The 18,689-nt window shown below is 40.1% G+C and overlaps 1 protein-coding gene across 1 annotated transcript in view; it reads left to right on the top strand.

Annotated features, from left to right (window-relative positions):
• The window catches only part of STK39 (serine/threonine kinase 39), a 295,351-nt gene that overhangs the window by 71,214 nt on the left and 205,448 nt on the right, over window positions 1-18,689 (top strand). Inside the window, exons 3-5 of the mRNA XM_023188118.2 lie at window positions 8,353-8,461; window positions 11,901-12,042; window positions 13,847-13,902. Of these exons, the coding sequence (XP_023043886.1) occupies window positions 8,353-8,461; window positions 11,901-12,042; window positions 13,847-13,902 (307 nt within the window). The remainder of the gene's footprint in view (window positions 1-8,352; window positions 8,462-11,900; window positions 12,043-13,846; window positions 13,903-18,689) is intronic.

Here is an 18,689-nt window from a genome sequence, read left to right as displayed (position 1 = left end):
TAATTTGTTGTTTATGTTTATCCAGGTATAGTCCAAATGAGGGCAGGATTGGAAAGAGAAAATTTTTGGATATTTTGAAAGCACAAAAACATTCTTAAGGAGTTAGAGAATACATACTATACTCTATATGAAAACTAACATTTTTAGAGCACTAAAGTTATATTAGCTTAGGAACGTGTATAATTTGGTTGGAGAAAATGTTTTATTTTTGGAACATCAAGTTTAAAAGTTACAATGTAGCTTATTCGGATACTAATTAAATGTACTAGTTGAATGTACTTTTAAGTGTTTTCTACATTTGTTAGAAATAGCTCATTAAAATGTCTAACATTTCATGCTATTTTTTCAAAAAGTAAGCAAAAATTTACATGGCAAAAACACTTACGTTTTGGGGCTTACATGTTTTCAGTAACAGGGACCCAGCACATACTCATTTTCAGAGTAGGAGAAAATGGGGGAAACATGCCCAGATTGAATATAATTTTAGTTACATCTTGCTTTTTGAATATCTCACCTTTGCCATCCTCCTAGACTTCAGGAAAATGTTGCTTAGGTTGAGACAAATGCTTTAGTTCTTTCCTCTGTTATCGTCGTTCTTATTTTGGTTTGGTTATTTCCATAATTAATTAAGCTGTTGCTGAAGAAGGAGGGCTGTGGAATCCTCAAGGGGAAGGTTGAAGAGTATTAAAAGGAGTCTGTGCCGCTTTTGCAGGAGGGTTGTTCCCTGACAGAACCCCAGATGCCACACAGTATCCAGGGTGCCACAGAGGATACCACAAAAAGAAGACACATTACACCCTATGTTGTTACTGTGTGGTGGTGGTGAACCCAAATACAGCAGCAGTGGTAAAAGTTGGCCTCCAGGTTTCCAGCAGTACAATTTGACTGACAAGAAAAGTTCTTCCAATTTCTGTTTCTGTTTGTTTGTTTGTTTATTTATTTATTTTTTAAGAGATAGAGTCTTGCTATGTTGCCCAGGCTGCCCTCGAACTCCTGGGCTCAAGTGATCCTCGCACCTCAGCTTGTTGAGTTGCTGTGATTACAGGTGCGTGCTGCCAGGCTGACCATCTATTTCTGTTTTTAATGACATCTTCAACTTGAAGTTTTTCAGTATTCCCAGTCACAATTTCATGGTCAAAAAGCGATTGTTCATACCTGAGTCTGATTCTGCTTCCACTGTGGCACCCTCAGCACTTTTAGAGCCCAAAAGACATCATTATTGTTCATTGAATAACTTTTTTAGCTAACTGTAAAAGAAAATGGCACCTTCTTATTGAGTTTTCATGTAGTATTTCAATATCACTATTGTATTTTTTGCTTTCTCGCCCTTGTTTCATTTGAAAAAATAACTATACGTGTGACTTCTACATTTCCAAGCAAATTTGTTTAGTTTTTTAAGACAGTTTTTGCAGAGCACCCAATTTCATGATACTATAACGAAGCAAGTAGGCCTTGGGATATTCATTCTGTTCTGTTAGCAAGTAGATGTTTGCCCATTGGGATTGCTCTGCTACTTCGAGAGATTTTCCAGACCTCCAATTGCCCTGACACTTCACACTTCTATAACTGCTCCTCCCTAGTTTTAAAAACTTCTCTACAAACACCAATTAAGGCTATCACAAAATTTATGCTTCCCTTTTCCTGATTTCTTAAAAATGTTTCTCTTTCTTCAAAATACCTAGTTCCCATTTGTAAACTGCCTTCCATTGGACTATACTTGGTTAAACTCAGATACCAAATCACATGAAAATAATTGTAAAGTTAAGTGGCAAAGGATATTCGTTGCTTGATTTGTAAGTGGTACAAGACAAAATGTTTGACTCTTCCTTGAATAGGTTTTTCTCTGCTGGTACTTTTCTTATAAAGGAGGCAAGAGTTTGCTGTATAAATGATATATCATTTTTTACAATTAAAAAAATTCATGACTGGGCACGGTGGCTCACGCCTGTAATCCCACTTCTTTCGGAGGCTGAGGCAGGTGAATCACCTGAGGTCAGGAGTTCAAGACCAGCCTGGCCAACATGGTGAAACCCCATCTCTACTAAAAATGCAGAAATTAGGTGGTTTACACCTGTAATTCCAGCTACTTGGGAGGCTGAGGCAGGAGGATTGCTTGAACCCAGGAAGCAGAGGTTGCAGTGAGCCGAGATTGTGCCATTGCACTCTAGCCTGGGCAACGAGCAAAACTCCATCTCAAAATAAATAAATAAGAGAAATAAATACATTCGCAATGACATATTCATGATTGAAAATGACAGTCCAGAAAAGTACATTGCTCTTCTAAGAGCTTTGTTAATCCTGTTCTTCCATGTCTTGGTTGACATTTGAAATCATTGAAATTTGTTTTTGGTTAAACCTGCTACTTACAGTATTTGGTTATTTGTGAATATTGATTAGGTTACCTTTCATAATGCTGCTTAAAAGAAGTGCATGCTGGAGAATGACTTTCTGAAAAGTGTTTTTATTTAACAAGATTACTCCTATACCATTTAAAGAATTCTTTAAATGTTTTGAGGGTATTGCATACATTTTACAGACTCATTTGGTCATCTCTTGCATTTGGAAGTAGATGTTTTATTTGATAGTATTTGTACATCATATATAGATTTCCTTTGTAGATTATGTTGCAGTGGGGAAATGTGCCTGGGAGCTAGATGTTTCTCTCACCATTTCATTGAAAGAAAAATACATTTCAGCACTTAACTTGCAAGTAGGGGTTCTAAGCTTTGGCTGCACATTAGAACCACCTGGGAGCTTCTGAAAAAATTTCATTCCCAGGCTGTCTCCTAAACCAATTTACAGCAGCCTCCCTGGGGCCGGGACTCAGGCATGGGTGTTTTTCAAAGCTCCCCAGGTGATTTCAATATGCAGCCAAGGTTGCGATCCATTGCTTTAGAATAAAGTTAGAAGTATCTCCTCAGATTTAACTGCAAACAATTTTGGAGCTTGAGTAGGTTTGATTTCTTAACTAAGTACTTGAGTAGGATATTTTGCCATCATTATCAGATAAAGAAGAATTTATTTAGGATTTACATAAGTTGTAAAATATGCAAATTTGGTTAAGTATAGTTTAATATTTTGAATTCAGAATTATTTAACTCTTCCCTTTCAGTAACAAAATCTCTTTCCTTTTAGTGCTTTATGAATCTTACGGTCTGAGGAACAAAAGAAATCAGGTTTTAACTTTTTCCTAATTCTTGTATCTTTAAACTTGTACTATTTCTCTTTGTTCTGAACCCTTTACATAAGTATCTGCTTAGATGCCTTATTCCAAAAGAGTTTGAGGCAGTTTACCAGGATACATGAAGTATGACAAGGTAGTATAAATTAAATACAGGGCGAATTAGGAAAACCATGGATTGGGACAATGTAGAGGTTAAAAATTCATTACCAAATGACCTATCCATGTATTACAGCAAACTCCTTGAGCCAGTGGGGCCAACAGATGTGTCATGTGACATTTCTATTGGAAAAAGTGAGGGCTGCTGCCATGGTCTGTCTCTGTGCCTTTGAGGCTTAGTAAGGAATTGGGACATTTGAAATTAGGGGGATGCTCACACACAAAGAAGAAACTGAGACATTGAACAGATTGAATTAACTTTGAACATTTGTGTTACGTGCTAGGCATTCTGCAAGGAGTTTTATACATCTCATTTCCCCTGCCTCACAATAATCTCATGTAGATGGTAGTAATCTCCTTTTACAGAAAAGGAAACAGGCTCAAAGATGTTGGATAACCTGCCTAGGTAATCAAGCCAGTAAATGGCAAAGCCAAGCTTCCAAGCCAGCTGTGACATAGAGTGCAGCCCTTCTGTAGTAGATCCTGGGGGATCAGATCCTTGCTAATCACAGTTCCCGACTGGCCTCAGTACTATTTGTAGGAGGAATTCTTTTTTTTTTTTTTTTTTTGTGGGGAGATGAAAGGCCATATAGCAATATGAGAAAATCTCTTATTATATTTAGTTATGGCAGGGTACAGTGGCTCACAGCTGTAATTTCAGCACCTTGGGAGACCAAGGACGAGGATTGCTTGAGCCGGGGAGCTCGAGACCAGCCTGGGCAACACAATGATACCCTGTCTCTACAAAAAATTTTTAAAAATTAGCTGGATGTGATAGCATGTGCCCATCACCCCTGCTACTCAGGAAGCTTGAGGTGTGAAGATTGCTGGAGCCAGGAAGGTCGAAGCTTCTGTGAGCTATGATTGCGCCATTGCACTCCAGCCTGGACAACAGAACGAGATTGTCTAAAAAAAAAAAAAAAAAAAATTAAGTTTTTGTTTCCTTTTTTTTTTTTTTTTTAGTTCTGTTATTTTTGGGGGGAAGAGGAAGTTTTCTTTTCCTCCCAACACCTCATATTTGTAGGGTAGGATACTTTATATATTTTGTATTCCTCACCACACCTAGCATGTTGCACATAATGTCTGGTTTGGCAAAGTTTGCAGGGCTGGCATAGCAGCAGTGTGTGGGTGTCCTTCTTTGAGATGTCTTTCTTGCACACAGCTCCCTGCAGAGGGGTACTGCTGTGGCTGCCACTTCAGTTCTAGCAGATGGATAGGGGATCTTCCATGCTACCCCATTTTAAGGTTGGTCTTCCCACTCTTGTGAAATTTCACTTGTGATGCATTTCGGATGGAGCTGCAGGAACAGCTCTGTCAGCCTCAGAGATTAACTACTGTGCCATGGCTTGGTTTGGCGCTTGTGACGTGTCTGAGTCTCATTTCCTAGTTTTCCAAGGGAGCCACTGTGTTCGATTCCTTGGCTATATTTTTGGCAAATGTTTTGCCTGGATTTCAGAGTTCTGTAATTTCTCCCAACTTTGACCTTGTGGGTTTTTTTGTTTGTTTGCTTGCGTTTCTTTTTTAAATCTCAATGCAGTTTTTACCCTTTTCTGGCCTTGTGAAATTCACACCACTTTAGTACAACAGTCTCCCTTATTTCCAGCTTTGTTTCTTACCCCTCTCCTCCAGTTAGACTCTCCTCCAGTTAGACTCTCCTCCAGTTAGACTCAGCCAGGCAGTGGTGTCGGCCAGACCCCCTGCTGGGCACTTTTGACACTGTGGGCTTCATTGCAGTCATCTGTGTCCCTCCTTTCATATCCCCCAACCTTCCTCTCTGCCTTCTTTCAAAGCTCAGTCTACCGCTTTGCCACTCAGAGTCTGGTTTCTGGGCCCACAGCATCAGCATCCCATGGACGCCTGCTAGAAATGCAGATTCTCAGGCGGCACCACAGCCCTTCCGAATGGGAATCTGCATCTTAGCAAATTGCTGAGGTGATCTGCATGCCCATCCAAATTAGGGAAGCACCACTTTAACTCATGCTCCTCCTTTGGGTTGTGACCTAATTAAGAGACTAGGATGTTAGAACCCATTCATTCAGTCGAAAGAATCAGCTAAAACATTTTTATATTTTCACATTGTTCATCTTTAGTCTATAGTTTTGTCATTTTTAGGGATAGGGACAAACAGATATGTTTGGGGATAAATGTCTTTTCCTAACCACATGAATGAGGTTAGGGCACTAGGAAAAGCTTAGATAATTTAACTGATAGATTGTTACCAAGGGAGCATTCAAATAACACCCATGATTGTTTTGAAAAGAAATGGAGGGGATGGTTTTGTGGAAAGATTTCTACTTCTCAGGCTTTTACTTTCTTCTACATGGAAATATTACTTATCCTGGGGATCAGTGATCGCACAGGTCATATCCCAGGACAGAGCGACAGGTGTTTCTCCCTAAGGCAAGTTTCTCATGTCCTTAAGCATTGATGCTCGTGGAAAAGCTGCTGTGCAGGACAATGGATGGTGCAGAAGTTGGGGACATGGACCCCCTAGCCAAGAAGTGAAGAGGGACGGCTCAGCTGCATGGAAGAAGAATGTGAGGTTGAGTGATCCAACTGATGCAAAGCCACTCTCGGTCCCCCTGCCCCTTCTTTTACCTGTCCTTATATTGCTCCTGTGGTTGTGTTGGTGTGGTGGTATCTGTGACCCCTCATCCCCAACTCATTTAAATTCTGGAACCTTTTAATGTCCAGATGGTGTCCTAAGACTCAGAGTTTTGAAGAAATATAATTTGCTAAGTTATATCTATAGGTTTTCTAAAGGAGTTACACACACACACACACACACACACACACACACACACACACACACGCTCACTGCAAAGTCAGAGAACCTGATACTCTGGGTGGGACCTGATACTGGCCATCTAAATGCAAAGGACTAAAAAGTGGTTTTTCTAGACTGACTCAACCTTGCCTTCAATGCAAAAGAATTTCCTTTTGTATGACCGTTAGTTGTTTTGTGCATTTTGATAAATGATTTAAAAGTTTGGAATTACAGCACTAGAAAGGCATTCACTTACCTTTAGAGCACAGCTGCATTTAAGAGACATTTCTTTGAACACTAGGCATCTGTTTAAACTGGACCCTACCTAATGCTGCAGACCTTCAATGTGGGCCATCCCCCCACTGAGCAGATGCTATTGACTTGAAATAGGAGTGGCCGGGGCAGTGTTCCATTTCTCCTTCAGAAGTGTCTTATGGCATCAGAACCTAATACCGGAAACAGATGGAAACTGGACCTCAGGTTTCAGGTGTTATTCAAAGGATAAGAGTTGCTGAATTGAAAAGTGTCAGATCTAGAAAACCTGTAATCAGTCCAATGGATGAGGGGAATGATGAAGGAAAAACATGGTTATATACTGAAAAGAAAATAGAAAAATTAGTAGTTTCTACGGAGTTTATCTTTGGTTAAAAGCACTTCATTTTTATTTTTTTTTATTTTTTTGAGACAGAGTCTCACTTTGTCACTCAGGCTGGAGTCCAGTGGCACGATCTCAGCTCACTGCAACCTCCACTTCCCAGGTTTGAGTGATTCTCGTGCCTCAGCTTCCTCAGTCACTGGGACTACAGGCGCACACCACCACACTCAGCTAATTTTTTGTAGAGACAGTGTTTCCTCATGTTGGCCAGGCTGGTCTTGAACTCCTGACCTCAGGTGATCCGCCTGCTTTGACCTCCCAAAGTGTTGGGATTACAGGTGTGAGCCACTGCTCCCAGTCAAAAACACTTTAAATAAACATATATATTAAGGAACATATGTAAGTGTTACATGTTACAGAATTTTGGCCAAGTTGTTGGATATGTAGGATATTTTTAGTAGTATGAGGATTAGGCAGTACTGGACATGCAAAGATAACAGCCCAAATTGAGATGTTCTACTTGGGTAACTTTGAGTTAATGCAAAGCTCATTATTATTGAATATATTCATAGGATGCATAAATGTACTCTTCTTTCATCATTAATACATAATAGCAAAAATGAGTTTTCTTTGATCATTTAGGTTATTCTTGTCCTTTTTGGATAGCACCTTGAAAGTGAGTTACACTGGTCTGGTACCTTTGATTGAGAGTTACATTAGACTGAAGCTTTTATGGAGTCATCTGACAATAACTTAAAAGGACAAACTGAAATCAATATGAAACTGAATATTCCAGAAAAATGTGGTTTGTTGAAAGTTTCCATTTGTTTTATTTCCCAGCTTTGTTGTTTTATGTCTTTATATAAAACTTTTATTCTCTATAGCAGTGTTTCCAAGATGTGACCTACAAAGCATTCTTTTCCTGCTTTGTTAATATGGATTAAACTGTGGCAGTTTATCTACTGCAGGACTTCTCAGAGCCTTTGACAGTACTAATATTCCCTGTGATTCTTTTAGAATGAGATGTAGTATCTGATGTTTCCCAAGCTTATTTTACTTCGCCTGCTGCGCTCTTCTCTACCACCTCCTTTTTTTTCACTTAATGGAATATCTACTATGACAGATAGCTGGCAAATAATACTGTAGCATTTTCAAATGAATTTTCTCATTTACCATCACAGCAGTCCTGAGAAACAGAGACAGTTTTGTTGTCGTTTTTTGGATGAGGGAGGAGCTAAGATCCACCAGAGTTCAGGCTGGCACCAGGATGCAGGTGTTCTAGTAACTTACCCAGTCTTTTATCTCCCTGTCAAGCCTTCAGTTCAAGTATGAGGCTCTTAGTCCTACATGGCAGGGCTCTCTGCTGGCAGAGTTGGGGGATCATCTGGGTGATAACAGTGATCTGAAGTTCCTATGTCCCGTGGCTGGCCCACAGGGCTTTGTGGTCTCCTGTAGAGAACTTTCTAATCTGAGTTGATAATGCGGTGAGAGAGTTGGTCCTTATGTACCTTCTTTGAAGTAGTGGCTTAGGCAGCCCCTCAGGTAGGCTTTCGAGTAGGAAAGTTACCCAGGTATTCAACTGTGATTCACTTGTGTTTGCTTGCCACCTTTCACCCCATGGTACTATGTCATGTTTTGCTCTTTTTATAGAAAGAAATTCAAGCCATGAGTCAGTGCAGCCATCCCAACGTAGTGACCTATTACACCTCTTTTGTGGTCAAAGATGAACTTTGGCTGGTCATGAAATTACTAAGCGGAGGTAAGTGGATTTTGTTGTTGTTATTTGTTTGCTTGTTTTCTCTCCTTTTGTTGGAAGCAGCATATTGGAGAAGACTTTAGATTGAATCCTTTCTCTCTTATGTTTGAAAGTTTGTTTGGTTTCTCATTGCCTAGAGGATAACATCCCGATTGCTTCGCATTGACCTTCAAAGCTTTTCATAATTTCACTTAACTTCCGAGAATATGTATGTCGTCTTCTCCAGGTATGAAATGCTCGACCTTCTAGGTTGAGAGGCAGCCCCCGGAATGTATTATGTGCTCTCATGCCTTTGTCCCTGACCTGCCCTTTTTCTCAGCCTTGCATCTCTCCTTTCTTTTCCATGTTCTCAGGCCTAAAAGGTCACATCCTCTCCACAGTCGCCGCTGTTTTTTTTTTTTTTAAAAGTTAGCCAGTCCTTTCTCCTTGAGTCCTTTCTTTTTAACATTATTCAGGTCCTTAACACATTGCAGTTTGCTGAATTATCTCAGTGCCATTTATTAGAATGTTCTGTGATGATGGAAATGTTCTGAGGTGCTGCTATCTACTTTTCACTAATCCTATGTGACTCTTAAACACTTGACATGTGGCTGGTGTGACTGAGGGACTGAGTATTCAGTTTTAATTAACTTACATTTAAATCACCTTGTGCGGCTCCAGTGTTGGACAGTGCATATTTAGATTGTGAACTTCGTGAAGATTGTCTAATGCACTTTGAATTCATTGAACTTGGCGCCCAGTAGGTGTTCACTAAATGTGGTTTCAGTTAACATGGGGAGAAATGTGTGCTGCATACTCACTTGCAGTGTTGATCAGAAGTGGCCCTATTCGCACCCTATTGTTGCATTTGGGAAGGGAAAGTCACTTCCTTTCTCTAGCTTCAGATCCCTGCAGTGATGCAAGCCATTGACAATTTAATTTATAAGGTGCTTTCACATCCTGTATTTTATTTCTTTTACTCTTCTAACATCACTATCAGAGAGGGAATGATAATGATAACTGTTCCCTTTTTTGAACACTTAGACTCTGTGGCTAGATCCTGTCCAAGGCAATTTGCTGACCTTACCACATTTAATCTTGACAATATCCCTGAATGGCCTGTGTCACCAACCCTGTTTTTCAGAAATTACACCAAATCTCAAGGGAGTTTAGCAGCTTGCCCAAGGTCACACACATAGTAAATGTTGGTGCTGGAATTTGTGACTCTAAAATCGGTTGACTTAAAAATTAGTATGTGGTGCTGCAAGTATTTACACTTTCATTTTGCACGCATGGGCACTGAAGCTTAGAAAGCCCAAGTGATTTCCTTGGGAACACCCAGCATACCCACATCTCTGGTATGTTCTCTTTTGAGGGCTTCATTCCCTGTGTATCTTTCTGAGACATGAAGCATGGTTTAGGATCAGAGGAGAACATTTTGCTGTGCCTGGACAACCCGAAACTAGTATAGCAGGGTTTATATGACAGAGCCCATTTTAATCTGCAGATGTCGAGGGAGGTGTCTTAATGTTTTCCTTTTTTAAAAAAGAAACTCTCTTGGATCAAGCAGAAGCCCAAAAAGGAGGTGACGAAGGCATTGTAATTGGCTTGGGTCTGCTTGTGTAGGTCTCGGTGGGGAGCCCTGGAGAGCTTAGTTCTGTTCTGTTTTCAGTCTTCCTCAATCTTATTAGTCATTGTTTCCTTGAGTGCCTACTTCAGTTTTTAATTAAAAAGAAAAAAAAAAAGGAAAAGAAAAAGGAAGCCTGCCAGAGCTGGACTGCAGTGTTGAGTGCTGGGACTGCCCCTTCATTCAGCAGAGGGACTTGTGCTTTGCCAACAAGATGATCTTAAGCCATTCTCTTTTTGTGGGGTTCTACCAACTCTGACGAAATGAGAAATTCTGGTGACTTGAGACACTGAATAGTCCCAAGTGCTCTGCTCAAGCTGGAGATTTTACCTTTTGCTTTTATGAAGCTGAGAATCTTCTGTTTTCTAAGGAGGATCTGACAGAAAATTTCTTTGTCTTTTTTAAGAGTCCAATTTAACCTCTCTGAGCTTTAGGTAAGAACAAGTTTTAAACAGGTTTCTACAGGTAAGGATGTGGACAGACATGGACTCTTATTCATTTTTCTTTCAGCAGGGCAGAAATGCATGCATGCCTGGTATGGTATATCCTTATACAATAAAAAAAAAAGTTTTTAGAATTACCATTTTTTAAATGACACAAAAATCTAAGAGTCAACGAATAAACAGTTTTTTTTTTTTTTTTTTTTTTTCCTCCCCTCTGGGGAAAAATATGCATTTATTTTCTTCTATTTCATTACATTGAATCTCTTAATGAGGGGCAGGCAGCTATATCTGATGGGGAAGCTCAATCCTCTTAGTTAATTATAAAGAGCCTAGAGCCAATTTCAGGTCCTGAGGTAAGCCGTTTGTTAATTCTTCAGAAATGTCAAACCCCCAGGTAATTTTGGCTTTTAAACTGACCCAGGGGTTTGCAATACTAATTAATATGTGTTGAAACATGAATTCACAGTGCCAAGGATACTAATCTGTATATGGTAACAAAGTACTAGGTATTTGTTTGTTTACTGTAAGTGTTAGTGCCTCAAATATATCAGGTAAATGAAATAAAGATCAGCCGGGTGCAGCTTATGCCTATAAGCCCAGCACTTTGGGAGGCTGAGATGGGCAGATCTCTCAAGCCCAGAAGTTCAAGACCATCATGGGCAACACGTTGAAACCCCATCTCTACAAAAAATACAAAAATTAGCCAGACTTGGTGGCATGTACTTGTAGTTCCAGCTGCTTGGGAGGCTGAGGTGGGAGGATCGCTTGAGCCTGGGAAGTTGAGGCTGCAGTGAGCTGTGATTGCTCCACTGCACTCCAGCTTACATGACATAGGCAGACTCTGTCTCAAATGAAAAAAGAAAGAGAGAAAATAAAGATCATGCAGTGTCACAGGAAGGAATCTTCTGGTTATGAGCAGAGGTCTAGAAACAACATCCTTCTTTCCCCCTCCCAACTATGATTTAGGTCCTCAGAGAGTGGGTTTTTTTTCTCTCAGCAGTTCGCTTCTGCCTTTTCTCCTGGCCTCATACTCCTTTCTTTGTCAGTTCAGACTTTTTGCACCCTCTTTGGAGGGTTGCTCTTAGGAATTTTTGCGAGAAATGCTGTAACCAGTATTTCTAGGGAAAAGGAACCAACCATGGAATGGCCATGAACAGCCTTATGGTTCCTGACCCAGAATCCTTCTCATTAAATTCACACTGAAAGTGCTCTTGCAAACTTGGATTTAGTGTTTTTGGTCATGGGGCTGTCATTCAATTGTTTGTTTGCCTTGGGAATATTTGCATTAAATAAACAAAGCCCATATTTTGATGTTTCCATTACATTTTATACATAATGGAGTCTTGTTCTGAGAAGGTGATGAAGGTGATAATTCTTCTGTTTGTCTACTTAGGTTCAATGTTGGATATCATAAAATACATTGTCAACCGAGGAGAACACAAGAACGGAGTTCTGGAAGAGGCAATAATAGCAACAATTCTTAAAGAGGTTTTGGAAGGCTTAGACTATCTACACAGAAATGGTCAGATTCACAGGTATGACCCCTGCAGAAATGTTTAAATTCAGCTGTTCATATCTTCAGCCCTAGTTGGTAAAGAATGTTAAGGAAACACATGTTGCAGGCAGGTATTGACATTACTTTAACTTAGGCTAAATAGATGGGAAAAAAGTACTTAAGAAAGAAACAAGTGAATAAATTTTGATGAATTATATTGGTATCCTTGAGGATTGCTTCAGTGGCTTTCACTGAAATAAGAGTGGAATATAAAAGGGACTACATGGACTCATTTTAAAAAAATCAGTTTTGGTAACTACTCTTGAATTATACTAATTGAACTAGATAGCACCTCTATCTTTCTAATACAAGCAAGACTATCCAAACATTGTAATATGTGAATTATTTTTGATGTGGTGGTGAGAGGGAAGGAGGAGGCACACATCTTTTGTGACATAAAATGTTAATTCTTTATATAGTCAAATCACATAGAATATGAGTGCTTGATGTTTCAAGTGAGTTAGTGCTACTTGGGCTCTTAGGAATTATTGCAAGTAAATAGCCATCTACCCGTAATACTAATATGTAATTCTCCTACCCTGAAATTTATATTTAATTATTTCTACTATATTTTTCTTTCTTTCTTTTTTTTTTGTTTTGAGACAGAGTCTTGCTCTGTTGCCCAGGCTGGAGTGCTGTGGCATGATCTTGGCTCACTGCAACCTCTGCTTCCCGAGTTCAAGTGATTCTCCTGCCTCAGCCTCCCCGAGTAGCTGGGATTACAGGCACCTGCCACCATGCCTGGCTAATTTTTATATTTTTAGTAGAGATGGGGTTTCACCATGTTGGCCAGGCTGGACTCCCACTCTTGACCTCAGGTGATCTGCCCGCCTCGGCCTCCCAAAGTGCTGGGATTACAGGCGTGAGCCAGTGTGGCTGGCCTATATTTTACAATAATTAGAAACAAATTACTTTAGAAATCAAACTTATACATTGCAAATTGTCATTTTTCAAAGTACTAAGATTGCACAGGTTTTATATGGTGAAGAAATATACTATATAATATTATAATTAGTATTTATAATCGGTCTCTCACCAGAGGAGAGAAGTTCATTTTCCAGAAAGAGAATTAACTTGGAATTGTACCCCAAATTTAAGTGGAAGTGGAGGAGCTTTACATAGACTGGGCTTTAATACTTGATAGAATGACAGTAGTGTGAGTTTCTGGGCAGTCTCTAACTCTGAAGCATAAAATAGTCTACTTACTGATGATTTAATTAAATTTGGATAATTACTTCATAAAAAATATTTCTTTCTAAAATCCTAACTCTCCCCCAGGAGTAAACTATAAAATGACAGTTGAATCCTTATACCTTTCTTTTTTTTTTTTTTTTTTTGGAGACCGAGTTTCACTCTTGTTGCCTAGGCTGGAGTGCAGTGGTGTGGTCTCAGCTCACTGCAACCTCCACCTCCTGGGTTCAAGTGATTCTCCTGCCTGAGCCTCCCAAGTAGCTGGGATTACAGCCACCTGCCACCACGCCCAACTAATTTTTGTATTTTTAGTAGAGATGGGGTTCCACCATGTTGGCCAGGCTAGTCTCAAACTCCTGACCTTAGGTGCTCCACCCGCCTTGGCCTCCCAAAGTGCTGAGATTACAGGTGTGAACCACCATGCCCAGCGTATCCTTTTAACTTTTAAAATCTGTGATATAATCTTAATATTTGTGAAATTATTATGTTAAAGAGCTACATTGTATGATATGTTTTAAAATCTTCCTGAGTGAATCAATACACTATAAAGTCTGTACCCTACAATTTATTTTCTATTTTTTTTTTTCTTATAGGGATTTGAAAGCTGGTAATATTCTTTTGGGTGAGGATGGTTCAGTGCAAATAGCAGGTAAAACTGATAAATGGAAAATTTTTTTACTTGATTACAGAATTGTTACAGTTTCAAGGCATGTCGAATCGTTCCTGAGAAATGAGTAAATGCATGTAATCTCTTTTAAGAATGATATTTACAGAATGTTTGGGTCCGAAGGATAGCATGTTTTCCTTATTGTTTTGATAAGTCATTAGATCATCCTGTGAAAAATACCATTTTAGTACATAGCTTTTTGATAAAGAACAGTTTTACTTTCAATTTTACTATGTTTTCTGCCTTTCACATTTTATAATGGTAATACTCATATAACTTCAAGAAATGCACTTGTAAAAACGTTTTTCGATAGGTTTGAAAATTCAAAACATCATACACATCAATTAAAAACTAATTTATTTCTTAAGAGGTATCTGAAACAATTGTGAACATTAAAAATCTGGGCCATGTTTTGTTCTTAACTCTGACCCAACATGGCTGTTCTTGACAAAGCTGGTAGGCTGGGGATGCAATGAATGTCTGTTGCATGAATACGCAATATCAGGTGAGCACCTTCTATTTTGTTATTGGCCCTAGAGTAACCTTAAAGGCCTGAGATAAGATGTAGCCACGTCCATATTAACTCTTGCTTTACCCATGTTGTTGAAAGTCTGTCTCAGCAATCCTTTTAGCTTTCATGGTTTCTTTAGGGGGTGTTCGTGGCATTTTTTGGCTAGACAGTCCTTCCCTATACTGGACTGACCCTGTCATTGCAGAGAAGAGTAAGATGAGCCCACTTGTACCCATCACCTGGTTTCAATAATTATCAATCTTTGGCAATTCTTGATTCATCTGCTGCTCCGCCCCCCACAACCCCCCGACTCTGGTGCCTCTCCTCATCGTGGATGCTGGATTTTGTTCTTGAGCCATCTGAGTTAGTGCTTTGTGTGTGCATATCTTGTCCTCACGAGTGGACTTTATCCCACAGGCTAGGGACAGTTTGAAAAAGTACTTCAGTTAAACAAGTAACAGCTGAGAAACATCTGTGAGCAAAAATTTCAAACTATCCAGTCCCCAAAATTTCAAACTCTCCAAACTAACTAGTTGTTCAGAGTGCAGGCTCTGGTGTCAGCTTACTTGGTCAAAATTCTGAGGCCACCACTTAGTAAGTAGCTCTGCCACCTTGGGCAAGTTACCAAACCTTCTTAAGACTCAGTTTCCGTAAAGAGGGGTAAAAATATAAACTACTTCATCTTCTTTGGTGAAATCAAGGTCCAGTGATCTCAACAGTGGCTGACACATAATAGGCATGCAGCAAATATCAATAACTGCTGTTTTACCATGGCTGCTGCTGCTACTACTGTTGCTACTGTTACTACTGTTACTTCTGTTACTATGACTAACAGGATCACACTGATACTCCTTGCACCGACTGGAGATCATGTGAACCTGGAATTGTCCTGCAAGAGCTTCAGCTCTGAGGAGAGTTTATGACTTATCAAAAGGTGATACTTATTAATTATGGAATTTGGAAGCTAACTTGCCATTAGTCTTGCTCTAAGCTGATAAGGAAGTACAACTAATTTTCTGTTTTACGATGAAATGATGATTTCTCACAAAAAGGGTCAAAATAGCGAACTGCCTTTGAAATGTGAAGGCTGGTCAACCCCTGCCTTATTCTGTTACTTGGTCCTCTGCCAGTCATCTCATCCCATTATTCTTGTCAGATTAATGATCTGAGCCTCTTCCTGAGCCTTCTGGAACACACTGTCCTTTTCTTTTTCCCAGTAGGAATCCCCGAGGTAAGATCTCCTGACTTTTTCCTTCCGTCACAGGCCTTTGGGTTTTTCCTCACTGCCGAGGTGTCTGTTGTGACCCAGTACGTGCCTGCAGTGCGGGGGCTGCTGAGTTCAGAAGGGCTCAGGCAGGAAGCCCCTGTGCGGGGTGGTTGTGGGAATTAAGTGAATTGAAGTGTAGAGAGGGCTGTGCCTTTTCTGTGCCTGGCATGTGCTGAGGACTTTGTGTTCCAGTCATCCGGGGCATCCTTGGTATCTTTTTGAGTGTGCAACTTCATGCTTGTGTAATAACAGAAATTAGAATGGCCATTTTCCAGATGTGTAGTGGCTGCTTGACAGGCACCTAAATGTACAGCTTTGGCATCTCTGGAACTATTGCTTTCTGGAACTCACATTTAATTTCCCCCATATTCTCTGACCTGATCATCACATCGAACTAACACAGTATTTCAAGTTTGAATTTTTAAAGTGTTAACTGTAATATAAAGTTATTGCCTTAAAGCATTTTTAATGTGTCCTTGGAAAGGTAGATGTTCCTGCTGTCCTCATTTTGTAGGGGATTGACTTTCTTGGTCAGGCACTTGGTCACTGCCTGAACAACAACAAGGACCAGGAGTCTCTGGATCTTTTGCTGGCATCCTTGTCGGTGGGTGAGATAGAGGAGGTGGGGGGAAGAGTAGAACGTGGAGACTCAGCAATGGCAGGAGTGAGACAGTCCCTTTTTGTTGCTACTTGGACAAATAATACATTGCTTTTACCCAGACTGACAGCTCTCTTCCATGTGTATCTTTATGCCTCTGAGGGGAAAGTAAGGTTTGAGGGAGGGGAGGTAGGGCACCTGTAGTTTGAAATAAAAGTTAAGAAGGGGAGAAGTTAAGTTTGTATTTATTTCTTTGAGTATAATATACGTTGCCCACCTTGAGAGTATTATTGTGTGCATTGTTTTTCAGAAAGGGCATTTTTGCTATCCTAATAGAAAACATAATGATTTTTGTTTTTTTAAGGGGAAACACTCACTTTTACATGTGTATAAATTCCCCTTTTCAGAACTTTTTATCAGAAAACAGATTAAAGGGCCTGATTTAGACCATGAGAAAACCTCACTTTATTATGCAGCTAGAAGTATGGTGGATAGGATAATGTGCCTGGTTCTGTTTAACACAGTCCAGATTCTGTGGGAAGAATGTACATTTCTATTGAACGTGGGTGTAAAATCAGGAACTAACGCTGTCTTGAGTGCTTCCTGTGTGTCAGGCCAGGTTTTAGGTTCTGAATGCTTTGAGTCTCGTTCAGTCCTTAGCACAACTCCAAGGGGAAGGTACTATTGCATCCATTTTACTAGGAGAAACTAAGTTACAGTGGGGAAGTCAGTTGCGCCGGTCACACGTAGAATAAGCGGTGTATCCACGCTTTGGGTTTGGGCAGTCTGACTCTAGAAACTGCCAACTCACATCTGTGGGATTTCCAGGAGGAGGACCTAAAATCTGGATTTAAATGACCTCACTTTGAGATGGAATATACCACAGCAGTCACCATCTCTTCTATGTCTCTGCATAAGTCGATTCCCCTTTGGACCAGGGAACATATTCAGCACCTTCTTCCTCCTTGCTCTTTCAGGTTGAAACACAGGGGTGTCCCTGGTAAGGTTTCAGTGGATAGGAGAAGTAACCATCTAAGTGTCATTTGCTATAGAATTAAGCTCAACAGTGACACCACACTCTTTTCAGACTGGAAAACTTCAGGTTTGATATAGTGAATTAGAACTTGAGGACTGCCTACTCAGGGTTTAAGAGAAAATGCTTTCCTTCTTACTGTACCTTCTATGCTTAGAGGTCCAGTGTGAGTAACTTCCTGATAATCAACTTGGATGCCCTGGAAAATGCAATAGGTTTTGCTGCACTCACTGTGTGATAGAAGGGGGAGTGGCTACTTGAAAGTCATGTTCTTCCCACGGCATAGCATTTTATTTTCCAGTTTGATGCCCTGTCATATTGTCAGGAAGAGCTTAGTGCTTTGGCAAATGACTAAGCCTGTTTGTCCAGAATTAATGAGAGTCACTATTTTGAGCAAACAGAAATTCATATGAAACAGATCACTTTGGGATGGTTTCTGCAAATCTATTTAATCTAAGATTTTAAAAAAAATAGTGGCTCCTCTTAATGTTCTATAAAAATGTTGATTTCAGCACATTTGATATATAAAAAGAGCTTTGTAGACGCTTCCTACTACATTATGTAAGCTAGATCTCATGCTCATTTTCACTTACTTTTGCCTTTGAGGTGTGTGTACGCTATGGTTTGAATTTTGTGTGCCGTCCAGATTCATATGTTGAACCCCAGTCACCAATGTGATGGTGTTAGGAGGTGGGACCTTTGGGAGGTGATAAGATCATGAGGGTTAAACCCTCATGAGTGAGACCAGTGCCTTTATAAAGAGGCCCAGAGAGCTGCCGTGCCCTTCTACCATGTAAGGACACAAAGAGAAGGCACCATCTATAAACAAGAAGGTGGGTCCTTACCAGATAGTGAATCTGCTGGTGCCATGATCTTGGACTTCCCAGCTGGCAGAACTGTGGTAAATAAGATTTTGTTATTTTTAAGCCACCTAGTCTAAGGTATTTTGTTACAGTAGGCCCAATACACAAAGACAGTGCTTATGTGTGTGAATGTGAATTTCCCTTCCCTGGTTTTACATAACAGAAATAAAAACCGCTACTGAGCAAAAGCAACCTGGAACTCTAGAAAGTTACCATCAAACTGCCTCAAGTATGCACATCCATTCAAATCAAGCTTGTGCCCTGGGTTTTTCACTGTCCAAAGTACATTGGTAGAACTTTGGGTAGCATCTCTTATTTACTGGGAGGGAGATTATATCCTTATCAGCCTTGAATGCATCTTCAGTGTAAGTCTCCATCTTGAATACTGAAAACCCCATGACTAAAAGTGCCGGGAAAACATGCAACGAAACTTACCTTGCTTCTGTCACTTCGACGTTATCCATAAGGAGCCAGAGGAAGGTGTGCAAGGTGGTTGA

This window comes from Piliocolobus tephrosceles, chromosome 11 (genome assembly GCF_002776525.5).
Source record: "Piliocolobus tephrosceles isolate RC106 chromosome 11, ASM277652v3, whole genome shotgun sequence".
NCBI lineage: Eukaryota > Metazoa > Chordata > Mammalia > Primates > Cercopithecidae > Piliocolobus > Piliocolobus tephrosceles.
Note: the sequence above shows the minus strand (reverse complement) of the source record. Positions and strands in the feature narration are given on the sequence as shown.